Below are 20,707 nucleotides of genomic sequence, written 5' to 3' on the forward strand. Positions count from 1 at the left end.
TTTATATTGATGCTACAATATGCAGAAATGCTATAATAAATGTGCTACTGCTTACGACAAGTCCAAAAATCATAAAAAAGAACATTAAAATTTCCAATTTCATTGATTCTATATGGCAACAAGTGTACAAGTGTACGTTATTCCCATCAAGTCATTTCTCTACACACTAAACAAAATCGTAATTCGAACACACATGAAACACAACATGATGATATTTATGCAAGCGTTTTTAATATACGTCTCTCTACATCCACCAAACAACACTTTACCTAACATTATGTGTACAATAACATACAGTAGCAAGTGTGTCCTTTATGTGCACATTTTCACACAGAACAACTAAATCCTTTTCAATTCAAGCGAAGCGCGATGAGGGTACACACAACACACAGTAAAAAAAAAATTTCATCGTTTATGCAAACATCACTCAACCTATACACAGTTTAGTACATTTCTGTGATATGCATATCATATTCAACACTCGTTTCCGCATCCACAATAAATAACAAATTATGTAGATAGAAAGAGAAAATGGTTACGGCTAATTAAACACCCTTTGGGAGTTTTGCACACAGGATACTTTGTATAATATGGCATCAATGTTACACGAGGGTTGACAATTCAATTCAAATATTTCCTTTAATAATTATGATGCTATTATGTGTAAACTGATGAATTAGATCAAATTACATTCAATAATGTTTTTTGATATGGAAAAATAAGATAAATTAGATTCCCTTTCTGTCCGTGTGTAGTTTCGTGTGGTGTCATGATGACGGATTTTTCGATTATTATTGCGTTAGAAAAAAAAATAGGGAAAAGTTACAACTTTTAATCTGGTAGCCTTTTGAATTGCGCCAGACAAGTGACGCAAAACAAATTTGCTGGTCGGATGTAATGGATAGTTTTAGACTTTTTATTAAGACTGTCGCCCCCATAACTTTTTCCAATCGACATATCATCTCCCTACACCGCACTCCACAATCAACGTTCTAAAAGATCAGGTTATGGCACTCATCAATGCGACTGACAGCGATATTTGATCGGTTCACAAGGTATTTGTAGGCCAAAAAAATGTTAGAGGCTATAAACTGTAAGAGATCCTTCTTCCTCAAGCTTGTCTAGAATAACTAGAATATAGGCCGGACAGCCAGCATCTCTCAAGTATCATTTATTCATATTCATAAGATATGAATATTTTCAACTTACCAAAAGAGAATCTTTTACTCACTGCATCCCCGGAAAATGAGTCATTATTTCTTCGACTTGGGTGCTAAAACTTATTTCCCGGTGGTTAGTGAGTAAACTAAGTTCACTTGATGGCTTATGCACGGTAAAGTGCACTTACGGTCATTGTTTGTGACGTACACATGTGTGTATTATATCTTACGTAATTGCTTATTGTTTTGGCTTGTGACAAGCTCACACTTGTCAAAACAGCAAACTTACAACCAAGGACGTAATACATGATTCGTATTTGTTTGGACATTTGTATTTTACTTCGTGTAATTAAAGCCCTTCGACACTCCCACATACTTGGCAAAATAAAAAGTTACACAAAAATCGTAATCTATTACTTCATTTGTTTCATAGCGAACTTTTTTCTATATAAGAACAAATTAGCCTAAACAGACTAAATTAGGACTAAACGCTTATCAGAGTCGTAATCGACATAAGATTTTTATGCTTAGAAAAACAATTTTCTCTAACAAAACATCAATACAATCACTTACATTTTAGTTTCTCTAATGGTTCATGTAACGCAGGTGTATGAGGCACTACGCTGTGATGATGATGATGATTCGACACATCATGTGAATTGTGATGTAAGTGACTAAGTCCACTACCACCCGACGACATTAATCCGGTTATGGCAGATGACACACTAACCGCAGCCGCAACCGAATCATGCAAACTGTGATGATTGTGCAAGTGATCTGGATTGTTGTTATTCGATCCGGAACCACTGCCGTTATTACTGCCACCGACCAGGTCCTGCAGGCAGAGTCCGGCCGAGTCGGACATATTTTCCAGTCCACCACGTTCCATGATTGATGATGGAAATATGGTGGAAAATTGATTGTGGCCTCCGTAAGTGAGGGCGTCCTTATATGCCCGTAAATGAATCGTTTTGCCTTTTTTTATTTCTCACGTTCTCTGGAAAGTAGAAAAAAGAAAAATGGAAAATCTATTAGAATAATGTCATGAGGGTTGAGCTATTCACATTTATGTATTTTGATATAAACATGCAAGCAGAACATACTACACGTTGTCCACCACTCTCAAATGTCGTCATAATAAATTTCTTACCACCAACAATGGTTTTTATTTTATTATCAATAAAATCCTTCAGATTAATGAAGTTAATAAAGAAAATAAAATCTGAAATGAAACGCCTTTCTTACGAGGTATCCCATAGATAAATAACCCATTTATTCACTCGAGCTAATTTGAGGAATCCAAAAGATTTTCGAAATTACACAAATTCTCTGAGTAGAAAGTACACATTGGATATATATATGTGTACGACGGAGCATTACATGCTTTATTTTATTTTATGTCTACCTCATGTTGGGGTTGATTATGCTCCGCCCTCGCATACTAATAATATACTCATATTTTCAACAATGTACAATAATGTGCTGTATAACAGAAATTGCACAAATGACGACAGTCTGTATATGTACATTCCATACGTGTACACAGTGGTAGCTGGGTTGTCGTTTTAATAAATTTTAATGAACAAATATACACGAACAAGAAATTGCAAGTGCATATAAGTGTACGCAGCGACAACTGTAATTGGTATGTAAATAAAGCTTGCGGGATGTAATTAACTACAGCTGAATGAAAACATTTTATTTTGTAGTACTCTCGTTCGAGAATTACGAGTCATCGACTAACGCAGCAAGACTCATAAAATAAGTTTCGAGGCTCGACGAACTGTATATATTAATGCTGGTTGAAGTTTGTCAGACATAATTGTAATCATGTACTGGTCATTAATGTTAGGTACATTGTAGCTTAAATGTCGACTTATAAATTGGATGTTACAAATCGATATATAATTCGATCGTCAAGCTGAGCAGTATATCCATTGCAGATTTTCGGAAATGAATTGCAGACATAAAACAAATTAACAAAACGACTTTAAGTCGCTAATTTCTGTTGTCTCCAAAAAAAATCGTCAGACTAGCAAGGGTGGAATCTGAAGAATTGTCAAACTCCTCAAATTCCTTTTTGCAAACAAACGATTTGAATCTTTTACTTCATTTGTTTTAACAAACATTTTGCTATTTAGAAATCATCCATTTATTTGGTCATTGTTGTCTGTAAAAGAGGTCCAATGTACAGAATATTCATGAATGTTTTGAGACATAGCATGTTACCTTTTCAGGAAATGTGGGAAATAGATTGCCTTGAACTAGATTTTAAAGCTCTTCTTAGTAGCTTAATAATTGAAATCAGCGATAAGTTATCAAAAGAATTATTTTTTAAATAATAAGTGCATCTATTGAACGTATATTTACGTTTACTTCTTCAGTTTTTTTCATCACTCAAAGCTAATCATTCACTGACTTTAAGCTTAAATGCAAATAAAATTACATCATTTACGCTAAGCCTGATAAAAAAAATGTCTTTAGCCATCTAGTCAAACTCACAAATTCCAATAAAATATTTTCGAAAATGTCCGAAGTGTGTACGTTATCACACACAAAATGGCATAAATTTACATGTTCCCACTGCATGTTATCCGAAATTATAGACAAGATGGTTGTTCACAACAAACAAAACACAAAATACACAAATCCACTTGGATTCAATACATTTATGGCAAACAGCCGAAGGCACCGATGAAATAATCCGATTTGCGAAATAAATTGATTGCCTACCATATTCTCAGCAATAAAACATTTTGTTGCAACGTGAAGCTTAAAGCTGTTTCATTTAGTGAATTATATATTTTTACGTTGACTTATTTCAAATTCATTCCATGGAATTCCGATTCCGGGTATTATAGTGGACAACATTATCGTCCATTGAATCGTGTCGATAGCACGTGACGAAATCATAGGGCGGATATATTCGCAGAAATGTGTAATTAGTATATTCCAATTTTATTGACCCAGAAAGTCAAAAAGTTTCATCGCACAAAAGCTTCCGAAAGTGAAAAATCTTTAAATAAAAACGTAGACAGACACACACACTCACACACAAAAAAAAAACTTCAGCAAACATTTTCTGGGGTTATCTTCAACGGTTACATAAATGTTCATTTTGGAGAGAACAAAGTTACTCTCAAGCTCAGTTAAGCTCCTTAAATCGATTGATCTGTTGCTTGGCATGGACTTTGTTGACTTTGTTTGGGGACCTGACTCTATATATGGCCATCTTCGCAGATTTAAAAACAACTGGTCACTAAAGGGTTTTCTACTCTGTTCTTCTGTTGATTCTTTTTCTTCCTCTCATTTAAAATAAATGTACGAAACCATTTTCGTACACATTTAAGTAGGTATTGGTATATATCTACGTAACTGAAAAGTAAAAGAAGTGAGTTTAATATATGAGTGTTATACGTCTGAAGCTTTATTTTATGTAGAGTACATTTGGGGATATAATATGTTGGGTCGCTGTGAAAATGTGAACACCAAACGGCCATTGTAAAGTGGAGAATAAAATATGTGTACCAAAAGTGGATATATGAGTGTAGGGATACATTTTACTTAGGTAATGTACAACGTATAAGAGTGGAGATGTATTATTTTCTCTCTATATTATATAGGACATGCAAGAGGTGTGTTTATTTATATACTTAACCCGACGGGCTTTAGGATGATGTAAAGTCTCCTCCGAAAAGCCGTTGTTTTGCGTAATCTATGTAGCAGATTTATAGTACTCCGGTGGACTATTATTTATAATTAAGTGCAACGACATTCTAGCTATAGCGCAGAATGAAAATTTATTAATGAGGTGTTTTACAGCGACTTTCGGGTACTTATTTCACATAATGAATGATGATGTCGTAGTGTAATAAAGTAAATTTTCATTGAGTCCAGGATACATAATTTTAAACGTTAGGAACGCTAAAAATGCCGTGGTTTTTCATTAACTGGTTGGTATTGGTATGGCGAGGAGATCAATTTGTTTGTGGTTGAGAAAACATTCAGTTAGTTTTCTTTCGATCATTGTACGTTTACTTGGTTCTATAGAGATCATCGGAGTAATGCAATAGAGAATGTGGGTTTAATATTCTTGTATAAAATTGCAGATAAAATTTTGTCACATTTAAGACGGCTTTCTCTCCTAATTCAATACAATCAACAAATCCCGTCATAAAGCTCCAATAAATTTGAAAAATGTTTATTAAACTAAGCCCAAACTCGAAACAATGTGTTGGTTGTAATGCTGTGAGTGTAAAGAACTGAAGTGCTTGTTTAAGTATTCGTTATCATAACTCAGTCTCTTAGAAAAACAACGCAAATTGTTTGACGAAAAATTACAACAATTGCAATGTAGTTTGATGTGTCTCAAGTAAGACCAAACTGATTTGGGTGGTAACTTTAAGGAGAGTACCTTCAAGGTAGCTACAGTTTCGTCAAATTTTATCTGCATCACAAAATGAAGAGAATGTTTCATTGGACCATTCACCATTGCATGGAACTTACAACCGATTGACTTTATTTAGAAATGGCTAATCATCTGTTATTGACAACAGCGATCAAAGTGAGAAATAATCTCTGGATTGTGTCGCTCTTATGGTAAAAAATATGTTAAAATTGTTGAATATAAAAGATGCAGTTGTGAATAACGTTTGAATTTTTTGTGCATAATTTTACAAAAATCGAAAATGTCTAAATGATGCCTAGTTGAATCATTTCAATAAATGTATAGATATATTGTGTAATCGGTATCGTCAGAGGTGGTTTACATCAGTCGATATGATGAAAGTGGAAGTGTACGTGATGAGATAAACGCTCACGGTATGTGTATTAATACGTCAGGATGGTGACGAGAATACAATTTATTATCAATTTCAAACCGAAAAAAAATGCGAAAGTAATCATTAGTCATGGTTCTGTCATTCAGCACAAATATGCCATGACTAACGAAAAAAACTAATCTCTGCTTTCTTGATTATACAAACGAAATTTTGATATTTTATGAATCAAAAAAGCACTTGAAACTTTCATCGATCATAAAAAAAAAAATCTCTCACGTTGAGAGTGTCACTGTGTCATAAATCGAATATTAGACATGATTTCAAATATTCAACGTGAATTATTAGAACAATTGTATTTTCAGTTTTTAAAACTACTAAATTGCAATTAAACTCGCAGAATTTTAAAAACCAGAACATTTTCTGTTTCGTGGATGGGTTCACCGGGGTTTTTATTGAATTTTGTGTAATGGAGGAATCCGAAACTCAAGTAAAACACAGAAACAAAAAATGTGTCGGTTTTCAAAATGCCCTGTGTGTAGGTAGCTATTAAGTCCGAAATTACTTTTCAATTATTCGATTCGATGCTCAAGGGTAACTTCAAACGAAATGTAATTTGTATTCATATTTCAGTTCGTCAGCAAGAAAGGGATTTTGCAAGTAGGTGATTTCTGGTTTGAGTCGGTTAGGTTCGGAAGCCGCTTCCGTTGTCAATTAACACTTGCGACACTCGGTCGAAGAATAGAACAAAGAAATTATTGAATAAACATCGAGAAAAAGATGTGATGACTGTCTACAAGGGAAACCCAACCACTAATTTTATTAGTTCCTCTTATTGATAGGTCAGACTTTTACACATAAGATCTATAAGCTTTGAAAAACCGAAGTTATTAGAAAACCATCCTCAACTCAACAGCCATCGCATTATATCAGACTAGATATTTGCTGGGTCGTTTTTTGAGCTTTATTCCTATAAATTTCATAAAATTCATGGATGTTCGGTATAAATTCTTCAATTTATTTAAAATTTGAGAAAAATTTCATTGATCTTTAAATTCTTGAATCTTTTACTTCACTTGGTTTTATATTCTCAACGGAATAATAGCAAATCTTGTACTTCATTAGTCTACCACTTATTTTGCTATATGGTTGATTTGGCTAATAGTTCACTGCTTTTTTTGTCGTTGCAGTCAATAACAAATGAAGTAACCGTTTAAATGAGTTCTAAACCATAATTTTTAGAATTTTTATAAAGCTGATTTTGTGTACATAACAAATACAACCCGATGAAGAAGGTATATGCCAAATTTTGTTGACATCTTTGATAAATTTCCCGATACTTTTATGTGTAAATGGTCGCAAATTAGGACAGGCTTCTCAAACATTCTTCTTTTTATCACGGACAAAATGTACAATTCATCTTACTCAGAGAGAAAGCCCAAAATAATTAGAAAAGCCATTGCTACTGCACAATGAAAAACTCTTTTACAATAAAACTGCAAAGTTGACCTTTGCGATTTGACGCGAGTATAAGCCAAATAGACTCTATTGAATAGAGCATAACAATTGAGGCTGTAAGTACGGTTGAAATTCAAAATGGAAAGTGCGTAATACTTTCTGACGCAGCTTCATTTTCGGTTCACTTTTTCATTGAATCGTTTACTTGAAATTCAAATTTTAGACACACTTACGGCTTGAATTAGACACTAGTAACTGTTGCAGTGGAAAAAAAGGAACGACCATTATTGTCGAAACAGCATATTTGATTTGATGTAATCCTAAGATTATTATTTTCTTTTTAATTTTTATAAGCGAATGCAGTTATGATAAGTGCACTTGCATAACTTACAACAATCCCATTGACAAAATGTTTAACGAAAGATAACCAAAAACCTGTCAAAATTCGTACCCATAAAACGACTTTTGGATTTAAAAAAAAAACTAGCGAAACTATAAATCATTTGCAAATTAATTATCTCAGATATTTTCTAAACAAAACAATAATTTATTATAAATGATTTATAAATTACGCAAAAATTTTAAACATTTTATATTTATACACATCAAAACATTGGTCAACATTTTTGTTCATCAGCCAATCTGACTAAGCTAAGTGATTAAAATATAATATCCTAGAGATCAACTGAGGATAAACAAGGATTCACTTTGGTATAAGCGTTGGTTTTCCGTTCGTATTGGTATTGCCATATTATTCTATATATACGAAAACGTATATACGTTTTATATACATTGCACTTTAAATTGCGGTTAAATGGTTCTCGAAATTATTATTAATGATAATCATTTAATAAGCTCTGTGTCATTAGTCGAGATTATGCGAAAATCTTTTAAATCTGACAATTAGAATTTCGTATTTAAATTTATTTAAGAAAAGGTGTCACACTGAAAACAGCAACAATAAAATTTTATTTTTTAGATTTTTGAATTGTTGTTTTGAATGTGAAATTTTGTTCGTGTTTTTCTTTTTGTTTCATTTTATGTTTGTTTTTTTGCTGTTTTTGTTGTTACGGTCTTTTCCTTTTGGTGGAAATCTGTGTTTGTTTTCGTATTATTTGGTTTTTCGAATATAAATAAAATGGCAGACTTAAGTCGATTAATTAAGTCCAACTTAATGAATTTACTACAACAAGCGGTTGACTTGTTTTATTTTCTTTGAGGTGGAAAATATTGATTAATTAAGTTAAAAATATAAATTTTCTGTGTTTTTAACCAAATCAAGCAGAAGGCAGCGAATAAATTTTCAACAGTGTGAATAAAGATGTCCTCAGGAAGCTTGGGTTGAATTCTATTTGGTATAAATAAAAGAGTAATGAATAGCACAGAAGAGTGTATTTTGGACTTTCTCTTGTGCACCGTTTTGTGCTATTTTAGTATACCCTTAGAATTTGAAAAAGAAATACTGGATTACAGTGTGTGACTGTTGCATCCATCTTTGAATTCTTAGTTTTTCTTTTAAATTTATATTTTCATATAAATGAGTAACTGAGGAACATTCATCGGTCATATTTTGATCAATGCCTTAGTATCCGCTTATTTACTCTTCAGAAGCAACTCCAACATACTGAAACGGTCGCCAGAGGTACAATTAGAATTTTTCGGTATTTTTATCGTTGCGCTGCCGAGTAATTGAAGTAAGCGATGCGTTCTGCCAAGCATTCGTTTTATTGGAAGTGTTATGAAATTTGCAAGCGGATACTGTCCCATTTGGTGCCTCCTAATTTTGTTACAATAGGTGTCTTGAGAGCAGCTTTGATTCTGCGTAATATTTTTATAGTCGTATGTAGTAAAATAAGTGTTTTGTGGAGCAAAAAGCATTGCATCAAATTCTAGACGAAATATATACAAAGGGAAGTATGACAAGATTATCTACTGACTTCTTACATCTAAAATAAATCAACAAAATGAAACTGCAGAGTGAGAATTCGAGATTGGAAAGAACTTTAAAGGTAAGTTTTTTAAATTTTTTAAATTTTTTATGTTTTATTTATTACACCAACCGCTTATTTTAAGCTGCCTGGATACATTACATTGCATTGAAATTGACAATATTAACACGAAATTGGCACTTAAGGTACAAGCTGGCAACACCATTTAGTAGCTGGCAACACGGTACGTCAAAAATATATGTAAAATGAGAGATAAAGGAGGTTGGCCTGTAGAGGCGCCACAATTTTTTTCAGTACCTCATCCTTTGCGCTCTATTTTCAGGTGAAATAACTTCACTCTGGTAAATTTCCATGAAATGTAATTACAGTGAAGTTAGTTCACAGAAAAATAGATATTTTTTTCATAGAAACTCTACAGTGCAGCTCAACTTTACGTCGATATATTCATCTGGCAATACATACGGAGGAAAATAAGAAGTCACTATTACAATCCAATTCTCTTTCTTCATTCCACATCCACATGTATTACCAATGTTACGACATGTACGTCCGTCTATGTATTATTACGTGGACGTGGATATCGCATGGAGAATGAATTGGATTGTAATAGTTGAAAGTTTTACTTCTTTGTTTTGACCTGACCCGCAGCAAATAATAATTCAACTGAGTGATTGCGAGCTTATTTCTATTTTTTATTATCTTCACAACGATCCAATTTAGTTATAAAGAAAAACACTTGAGGCTAAGGTGGTCTCTACTTTCTTATAGGGGAATTCCATACCGCCATTACTTTTGGAAAGTGTTGTTTTATTTTTCTAACAGATTAAACACTTTCTTTGTGAAAAAACCTATGCTCCCGTGTTGTTTTAAATAAACAACTGTGCACAACACTAGAGCTAACAAAATAAATACAACACTGTTGTTTACAGTAGACATAGGGTAACTGTTCATTATTGATTTTGTGAGCATCTTTGGCATATACAAATTACTGACATATTTGTTGTTGAGGATACTCGCGGATGGATTTGAAATATTTTGTTTGTTTGTTTGTTAGGCGAAATGACATTTGAATACATCCTTTCCCCTTTTATGCAGACTTTTATTCTTTATGAATGCCCCAGTCCTTCATCATTCAATTTCTTTGGGGAAATAATTGACTCCAATTGGAAATGTGATTGACCGTGCTTTCGGAAAGATACTCAATCGGTTCTATATTGTAAAGTGCGATCTGAGAAACCAAACGTAAATTTTCTTTGTTAACGCACTTTAACGTCTTAAATTCTCTTTTATCAAAATAATAGAAACGTCTAATGTCTGCAGGCTAACAAGAAAAAGAAAATAACTTTCCTTGTCTAAATCCAAATCAATCATTGATTTGCAAGTTCCTAAATCCAAAAGTTGAATATTTTTATCACTTTGTTCGTTCAATATCTGTAATTGTTGATTATAATGTAGAAGTTGTTGAATATTGTAGTGACTAGTCTGAAGTGCTTACTTAATTATGAATGTTAACAGCACTCGCTTTTCATTATTAATATTGACATAGTAAAATTAGACCGATTTGATAAGTCAATACTTAATTTAAGCAGTTGGTAAAATCAATGTGTAGTTTTATACGGACTACATTTTTTGTGTTACTATCGTTACGTTATTATGTATGCATTGCATATTCGAATCATAAAGATTACAAATTTATGTAAACATAATTGTGCTACAACAAAATATTATTTTATTTTTGGTCCCTGTATTCGTTTCTGTTATGGGTTTTTGTACTGCGTATGAACGGCTATAAGTGAAGGTAATTATTTATCAAAAAAAAAGTTTTGTTCCAATGACGGAGCCATGGTACAATTGCAAGTTGTTAAGAACTCTAAAGAACCTTTTTTTCTATATACAAACCTCAACCGTCTCAAAACTATTTATTTGATTTTATTGAGGCAATCAACTACACACCACCCGTTATCATGATAACTTTTTTTTTATCACGATTGTCATCATTATCATCACTAATTAGTCAGAATTTACCTTAAGTTATCATTCATTCTCAATCTCTGTGCGAACATTCTATTTGTGCAGCAGTAAATTACGTTTTTGTTTACTGACTGCGACTTTAATTGTAATTATTATTGCTTTTTATTAGAATTTACACCACAACTTTAATCTTTTTACCTTTTCGTATATATCATCAACGCACTGAGAAGAGCAACAGTCATAAAAGAAAATCTTATTTGTTTTATGTCGTATCACAAAAAAAAGGAAAAAAATAGTTTGAAGAGCAGTGTGGCATATACATATACTATATTATGGTAATGCCACACTTGCAATTCGAAATGGAACAATTCTACTTGAGAAAGTAAGGGGCTAGCAACTAGGTCATATGGTTGGACATAAATCTATTTTCATTTATTCGAATATGTCGAGTATGTCATCAAATTAAAGAATTGTTTGACCGAATCGTCAGTAATGTTAATCGAATTTGACTTTAGGAAAATTACTCTTATTTCTACGGGGCAACGTTTCTCACCCATTCAGAAATTGTTCGCGTATCTGTTACTTCAGTTGTGTTTCACTGTGTTTGCTACAAAATGTTCTACTTCATTCGCTTTAACATACATTTCAATATATGATACCACATTAACTGGATGCCAACGATTACTTTTACCAATTGATGCCGATGTTTCTAAAATATTGAACTCAAGTTTCCCGATAAATCTGAATCTAAAGAAGAAAGCAAACGAATGAAATCTTGCTAAAAAGACAAGTGCCAACGAACTATCCGAGCGTTACAATTATCAGTCAAAAGTAACTAGAACAAAGGACAATCATAATGACAACATAAACCAACATACTGCAACCGGAATACTAACGAATCTCCTACGGAATTTGCTTCTTTGTGTTAATGTCTCTACTTTAAAAACTGAAGAAATGGATTTACACAATCAATTTCCATCCATTCGATCAAATAGGAGGTAAATAGGTCGAGGATTTGTTATCGATCACCTTCTGTTAATTTGATGATTTGAAGTGAAAACAAATCCGCTATGCTAAATGTGTAGTGACAATTTGTAAAATGAGAAAACTCATCGCAAATTGAATGTTGCTATAGCTTCTTATAAACGGAAAACCTATAATCGGAAAATCTACTACTTCGTTGATCTGTATATTTCAAACAGATTACAACCAAATTTTTGACTTTGTCAGACACACATGTTTTCGTTTTCGATATCAAATGATTCGCGCTTCGGCTGCTGCTACGCAAATAATGGTGACTGGTAGCAAAAATTTATCAAAACTAACGTGTTTTTAAAGACTTTGTGCTCTTATAGAAAGACCCCGCTCTCTTCTTATTGTTATTTGGAAAGATGAATGTCACACTGACAATGCTTTTCAGCTCAATATCTGCCTAATATGTTTACAAAACACCGGGAATTTTAGGATCAATACCCATTACCTCGGCAATTATTTCCTGAAGATGGAGATAGTAGCACCAGTATCCCGTTGATTTATTGTACTTCTGCTAGAAAGTCTGTTATACACACACACCCTTTAGGAGTTATTAATTTCTCATGAAGCAAATTTGAGAATTTTATATTGGCAAGAATAGTCCCTGCAGTATTTGCAAATGGTCGGAAATTTCAAAAACTTTAAGGAAACAAATATTGGTCGAAAACTGTATTGAGGATTAAAAGCAACAATTGCATTCAACAACGAAATGTTTTCAAAAATAAATTGTCATTTACATGGAATACATACGACGACTTTACATAATTTAAGCACATTTCCAATACACTCATATCAGCTTGTATGACACCTTAACATAAATCATCCTTGCCTCAGATCAGATATATAGATGTAGAAGTTTGGGAAGTTTTTAAAAAGTTATTACAAAAAACATCTGCGTATCTCTAGTTTGATGAAATCAATTAAAAGAGCTATACGAATTATATGAATGACTATTGCATACACACACGGAATTTTGAAAACCGACACACTTTCATGCAAAATTCACAAAAAACCACTAAACCTTGAAACGAGAGAGTAACTAGGGATAAAAAGTTTGAAATATCTGTTTCGGTGTGAATGTTATTGAACAAAGGCAACGTACTGACAGTGCTATCAGAGAGGCGAAACCGAGTCAAGAAACACCAGAAACATACCCTTTCAATTGTTCTAAGTTATTTAAGGCAGGTTTCAATTTATGAAACGTATGACAATTATAAAATTATATTAAAAATCAATCCCTTTACTACTAACTGTACAAAGGTATATAACTGAATATTGGCTATGCAACATAATTATCAGAATCGTAAAGCTATTTAATTCGAAGCCGACGGCAATTTAAATTGCAAAACTGATAGCAAAGTATGTGTTCCTCGTTTGCAAATTTTGTAACAAAATTGTGAAAAAGTGAAATATCTTTAATAGGAAATATTGTCTATCTGTGGATAAAGACAGCCTCCCCCCTTGTTTCTATTTTGTCGGTATAACCCTTTGCAAACGGTAGGGTTTTGATGGTTTCGATGCAAAAAATGTAACCCCATTCTATTTGTCATTAATTTTACTGCAGTCTCGTAATTTAAGAAGTAACAACTCCACATGCATTACCAACGTTTCGACATTTACGAATGTATATCGCATGTGGAATGAAAAACGTCGATTGGAATGTAATTGTTGTTGATAACAAGATTACAAGAAGCGAGAAGAATACCAAGACCGATTCCTAGAAGAATTCATTCAACAATGTTCCACCTAAATGAACAGTTCGATTGGCAAACTCTGATAAAATATGCAAATGTGAATGGAATCGCAAATGAAATAGCCGACGGCGAAGTTGCCAGCTTCGCAAGGTTCGCAATTCTTTTCAGTTGAATTTACCGTTTCCTCCAAAACGGAGTACTTTGCCACACACCGGCTGATACGCGATAGTATACTCTTTACAATCACAAAATGTAACAGACAAATTGAACCACCAAAACATTTTCGTTTACACAAAAAAGAGTTGGTAAATATTCAAATTTTATGACACGTTTTTTTCGTCGACTCTAAAGCGAAGCGGTTTTACAGTAAAAATTATTGTAATAATAAATATTATCACTGCGTAAGCATTATCAGGAAGGTAATAAAAACGACCAACAATATAATGTGTTCGAGTTGCACACAGAATAAGTGCTTGTTTAACTTACCAAAAAAAATCTCCTATTTTTGGTTTCAATCCAACAGAAAAATTTTAAATTCCGAAAATTGTGTGTATTCACTTTATGTTCCGTTGTAACCATTCATCAAGAAACTTGATAATATTTCGTTCGCCTGATTATTATGTACGCATCTTTAACCAGACTCACTAGATAGCATTTGGATGTTGTTGTTGTTGTCGTTAAATTATATTTATTGTGTCAATCACAGCCCGGCACGTGAAAACTAATTTATTTGAAACTTAAAATATTTCAAAAAAAATATAAAATATTTTCGTAAATCCCTCTTGACCACTCAACAGTGTAATCTGCTGTTTAGTCGCTGAAACCAAGCAATTTATTTTCTCTTGTTTTTTTATTTTAAGGATTAACACAGTTTGACATCATCAAAGTTCAAGCTAATAATCGTTTGTAGTTTGCTCAGCGTTCTTTTAATTTTCTTTTCTTTTTTAATATTAATTAATCTTTTGAGTAAATTTTTTGTTTACACACCGCACATCAATTTCGTGTACGAAAAACTACCACGACTTAACACTAGAAGTGTTACAAATACTACGAATTCACGTACGTATGAATTGCATAGTCGAGTTTTGATTATAGTCTCTGCAAAGTATCCGAATATTATAACTTCACGCGACGCACAGTTTGGTCAAGCAAAAAAAAAATCTTAGTTGACCCACAAAGATTACCCTTAATACCGATAGCCACGACAAACGAATTAATAACACCGAAACGGCAGAATACACAAAAAAAAACAAAATTCTTGTTATTCGATTCCGTATTTTTTTTTCTTCCTTCGTTCGATCGACTGTTACAAGGAACAAGTACTTGATGGTACAAAATACAAATTCAATTTAAACCTCGGGGCTCTATTTATCATCTGGTTGGTTTTAACCAAGATTTTCCGAAGAGCTTTTTGATAGTGTGTGACTGTATATGTGATGGTACAATTATGAAGTGTAAGAACACTGCGAACCGATGATACTATTCCGACGAATTCAAACTGTTCACTATTTCGAACGAAAAAAAAACAACCATCAGCTACTGTGTGTAATATCGTCGTAATGTCAAGTTAGTGAAATTTTCGGTTATACTACGAGGGCCATGCTGTGTGTATACCCACAGGTTGGAATGTCAATGTATTTGTGTGCATACGGTATAATGTTCCATTTGAATGTGTGTGAGATCCGTATACGAGAAATGCATGAGAAAAAGTCAATCGACCCTATTGAAATTTTCCGCACACAATGCCGTTCTGCTGGTGTTCGGTTGGAGGGGGACAGAATCAATTTCGATTCGGTGGAAAATTCGGTTCGAGTAAAGAGTGCCGGTGAATGGGAAATTTTACGCAAATGTGAAATAGAGACAATTGTGTGCGCTATCGTTCCTGCTGTAATTTTTGAGATGGTGTGTGCGTGTCGAAAGAAGAAAAAAAAACAGACAATTTTTATTGTAGCACGCATTTTTCGAAACATATACAGAAATCCGAAGACAAGCGCTATAATAATTCGGTAAAGGTATTCAGTTATTCAGTTCATATACTTCATCAGAGGCTCCGTTATCTCACTGAAACGTTGATAAGAGTGTGCTGATAAGAGAAAAAAATCAAAGAAAAACAGAATAATTTTTTTTTATCAAATAATTTATTTTTAATGAAGATGTCATAAAATATTGCAACCATTTTTTCGGTAGATTTGAGATTTTTGTTGATGATAAATTTTATATTTATCGATCAGTTGACGATTAGTGGTTTTTGTTTCGTATTTATTTCAGTTTAAAGTCCTATACGCTTGGAACACATGAGTGCGGTGTTTAATTATAAATTATGTTAAATCGGAGTCCCGTGTCGTCGGTTTGTCGTTCGAAAAGAAGTCCATACTACCATTTTGTTTTCCAGTCTTTGAAACTAGAAAGCCACTTTGTTCTTCCGAAAGTTGGTGGTTTTTTTTTCTTCTCTTAAATTTTTTTTTTTATATATATTTTCCACGCACTCACACTCACACTGTAACATTTAATTTATACTCAAAATATGCAATATAAAGAAAAAGGCAGCTATACATTTCCCATCCTGTTTGTTGATATGGGCGGGCATAATATGGGTGGTTATTTAGAAGGAAAAATATAACTCACAATATTTAGAAATTCACTTTTACTGGATGTAAAGCCTGTAGTCTATTTTATCTAAATTAACTAAATCTCTGCCTCTTTACTCGATTTGATTTATTTAATTTTACTATGTGGTTTGATGTGATTTGTCAATTCTTAGCGTTTTAAAACAATTAGAAGTTAATTTTTGGATGATGATGATGATGGTTGAGATTATGAATTTGGATTATTATGGATATATCCTCGGGAAAATTAGTTATACTGTCGTACATAGATTGTAATACTGCTTACATATACAGGCATGTATTACGTCAGTATACGAGTAAAATTCAAATTTTTTTACTTATCAAACGTATCCCCAGTCGGCACATCAACATATTACGTGCATCAGATTCTGTCAGTCATTTTCCACATCTTTAAAAGAACTCCCGACAATACAAAAATGTACAACAACACAAAAATCAAACGAAATATATTCAATTTTAACTTCTTCGTCTTCTGGAATCAAAAAATCAAAATCCACATTCATCTATTATTTATTAACACAAACCAGTTACGACGCCGAGCATAAGGAAGAAAAAAAAAATAAAAGAAGAAAATAATCATGAAACTTACCTCGAAAATCCCATGTACCATCAAAGGACAAATTTTTCAAATCCTATAAATAGGAGCATAATCATTTTCACCATAATTCATTCTCCGCCCTAAATTGTTACATACATTCAATCGGATTCTAACCCATACACATGCATTAACACACAAACACTGTGCGGGGAGGCGGTCTATTATGTTATCATTTATTTCATATTCACGTTCCTATAGTTACCTAGCTACGAATGCGTGAGTGGGTACATTGTGTATGTGGATGTGTGTGAATGTGTATGTGAGTGCGTCTGTAACAATTTTTTTTCCTTTTGATTTAAGTCTTGCTTATGTTCTGGAGTAAAGAATTTTCAGTCTGTTTTGGAGAACATTTTCAGATCACGGGATGCATCGTATCCTTTACGACAATTCTTTAATATAGTGACGATATCAATTTCGATGAATCTGTGAAGTCGAAATTGGTGAGGTAAACCGTTAACGTTTAGCTTTGTAACTCATAAGAACTGAAAAGATTCTCATTCGCCATTCACCCTGGAAACTTATTTGTCTTTTGTATTTTGAGCCTATACAAAATACTGAGTAATAAATTCGTTTGCATCACTCGCAATGACTAGAAATACCAAATTTACAATTCCATTTCAACCTCCCAAAGACGGCATGGATATCAGTAGTTTTACTATCGGGCCTATTGCTAATTTTTAGTTTTTGAGTCTAAAATTACTGCAACAACCAGTTTGTTCTATCTGAGAGAGTGTTTCTCCTATGAAGTTTTTCTTTTTCGAATATTATTTTCCTTTTCCATCTTTGTTCCTTTCACCTTGTTGTTTTGTTATTTTGTGCGAGGATTTAATTTTATGTGTTTTCACTTTGAAGTTTATTTGTTCCGGCCGTGCTTGGCTTTTTGTTGTGATTTTTTTTAGCTGGTTCGATTCAGTTCGAATTTTCTACTGAATTTTTCGCTCTTTCGAAGTAGTAGCTTCTTTGATTCTTTATTTAAATGAATTAGAGTTAAGTGACACTAAAATGTTTACGCTGACTATTAAATGAGAGAACTAACAAATGAGAGCACTAAATTAATTACTTAAATTAATTACTTCATTGATCTGAGTCTTAAAGATATTAATTTCAAATCTTGTACTTCATTTTCTGCACACTAATTTTTGCTTTATAAGACAACATTAGCAGGACGTTTTCGTTTATTTCCGAAGTAGTTATCGATTAGAATTTGGACGATTGGAAGGGAATCATTTGATAGTTTTGGTTTATTGACAATGAAAGTTTAAATTTTTACAGTTCTTGAATCAAGCGTTACGTTTCGTCTTTATCCATTGCGATCATTCTACATCAATTAAACTTTCAAAATTCTTTTTAATTGGTTCAGTATTTCATTTGCCGTCTGTGAACTAATGTAGGCATCGAGTCTATTACTTTTTTACATCCAAATATTTAACACAGATTAAAGCAGAATCTTGTACTTCATTTCTTTAAACTTACATTTTTCTATGTGAAACCATAATAAACGGCTAATTGTTTATTTTTATTTTTGTCGATGCATTGCGTTCCTTCTTTACGTGATTAGTCCAATATAAATGCATATTTCATATGGAGCGATATAAGATCATTAGAATAACGAACAACAATGTAACTAACTCATCGAAAGTTCATCTTGTTAATCTTAGTTTTCCACCTTCTATCTGCGAACCGCAATATGGGCATAATCATAATCATCCAATGCCAACGGACTATTCTGTACAATTTTTATTTTGTTGTTTTTGCCACTCAAGTTAGTTTTTTGAACACTCAAGCAGTGATTACAGTTTGTACACAATTATTTTCCAATTTTACTATTTTCTATTGTTTGCATCATTCATTTTACTATCGCATCTTTGGCGTTACACTATAAACACTTGACCGTAGATGACTGTAAAAAATTTGGTAAAAATCAGGCATCTCACACCTGATTTCCTTATTTTTCCTCATTTTTATGAAAGCCTTCTTACTACTCCTTATTTTCTTAAAAACGCCCTATTTTCCTTATTTTTCGAAAATTTCACCGACAAAAAACTTAAAAATTCATTTTAAAAAAATTCGTTGCGCGGCGTTTCCAAATTACTTTTATTATGCAACACAAAGAACTCTAATAGAAAAGTGAAGTGGGCGCATTGTCGTTCCAATATGATTGATTTACTGGTCTTACCATATATTTTTGTGGTTTCCCTCGATAGTTAGCACCACCTAAGAGGTGGCACCTCTCGAGTAGAACTATTTTATTTACCATTAACATCACCTTTAAGAGCGATATCGCGAAAAAATTAGCACGTTGGAAGACAAAGGTTTTTTTTTTAATGGAATGACTTATGGCTCATTTTATTTGCCTTTCAATTCTAAAAGACACGTATATTTCACATTTTTTTAAATTGCTTATTTTCGGACTTATAGAGGTCAAAGTGAATGGTATTCCCGCAAAACGGTTTTTTCGATATAACTGAAGCAAGAGGCAATGAATTAAGTTGTTATTAGGTTAGAAAGTGGGGCATGAATAGACACAAATTTTGGTTATGGTCACCGGGTAGTTCCGATTGATCTTAGGAAGTTATATTCGAAAATAAGGTCGATTTTCAATCGGAATTGGAGGCTTGCAATAAAAGAGCTCTGCGAAACTTACCCATGACAAAAGTGGACAATAACATCCTATGAAAATAAAACCCCATGACTGTTCTATTTCAAAATTCAGTAGGCACTATAATTTTAAATTACAATAAATGACTCAAGAAAGCTTTCACCAGGATTCCTTAGAAAAAAATCCGCTGAGAGTTTTCTGTAAAGATGACTGATTGATTCCATCAGAAGGTGTCGGAAAAAATAGGGAAAAATAATATGAATTTTATGCACCCCCGTGAAACAGTTCGAGCCTAAAACCTCTGCTAGTCAAATTACTATTTGCAATCTTTAGTCTATAGTCTATAGACTGCCCAACTTTTGAAGGATAAAGCACCCTATTCGGTTCGGTAAATATCAATTTTCGTTGCTCGAAGTCGAGTAAACTCGGCCAACTCCAAAATACATGAAATTTTTTTTTTGTACTTTTGTACTTTTCGAACAGACACTTTCAGTTCATGAACAATCGTTAAATTTGTAAAATTTCGAAAGTTTTAAGTTGAAAAATTTGAACTTTACTCCTTATTTTTCCTTAATTTCAAAAGACGATTTCCTTATTTCTCCTTATTTTTGTGCTAAAACCTCCTTAATTACTTAATAAGGAGTCCTAAATTAGAGTGAGAGGCCTGTAAAAATGTACTACGGCTCCAGACTCTACTGATTTATAATAATTTTTATATAATATTCTAAGAACAACAAGAGAAAATTTTTAATGATAATAGAATCATAACCACTTCCATTTTTCCATTTATTCCATTTTATGTAGACTTTAAGTATATATATCCAATGAGAGCTCCAGACTC

At 32.9% G+C, this 20,707-nt stretch overlaps 1 protein-coding gene across 2 annotated transcripts in view; it reads right to left on the minus strand.

Annotated features, from left to right (window-relative positions):
- The window catches only part of LOC119084970 (pituitary homeobox homolog Ptx1), a 47,152-nt gene extending 31,559 nt beyond the window's left edge, over positions 1-15,593 (minus strand). Inside the window, exons 1-2 of one of the 2 annotated variants that reach the window (XM_037195124.1) lie at positions 14,529-15,592; positions 1,734-2,157 (exon numbers count right to left, since the gene is read on the minus strand). In XM_037195124.1, coding sequence (XP_037051019.1) covers positions 1,734-2,049 — 316 coding nt within the window. In that variant the 5' untranslated portion in view covers positions 2,050-2,157; positions 14,529-15,592. Of the gene's footprint in view, positions 1-1,733; positions 2,158-14,528 lie in introns of both variants that reach the window. The other variant, XM_037195130.1, reaches the window with a different exon arrangement.
- Between the last annotated feature and the right edge of the window lie 5,114 nt (positions 15,594-20,707).

This window comes from Bradysia coprophila, chromosome X (assembly GCF_014529535.1).
Source record: "Bradysia coprophila strain Holo2 chromosome X, BU_Bcop_v1, whole genome shotgun sequence".
Lineage (NCBI taxonomy): Eukaryota > Metazoa > Arthropoda > Insecta > Diptera > Sciaridae > Bradysia > Bradysia coprophila.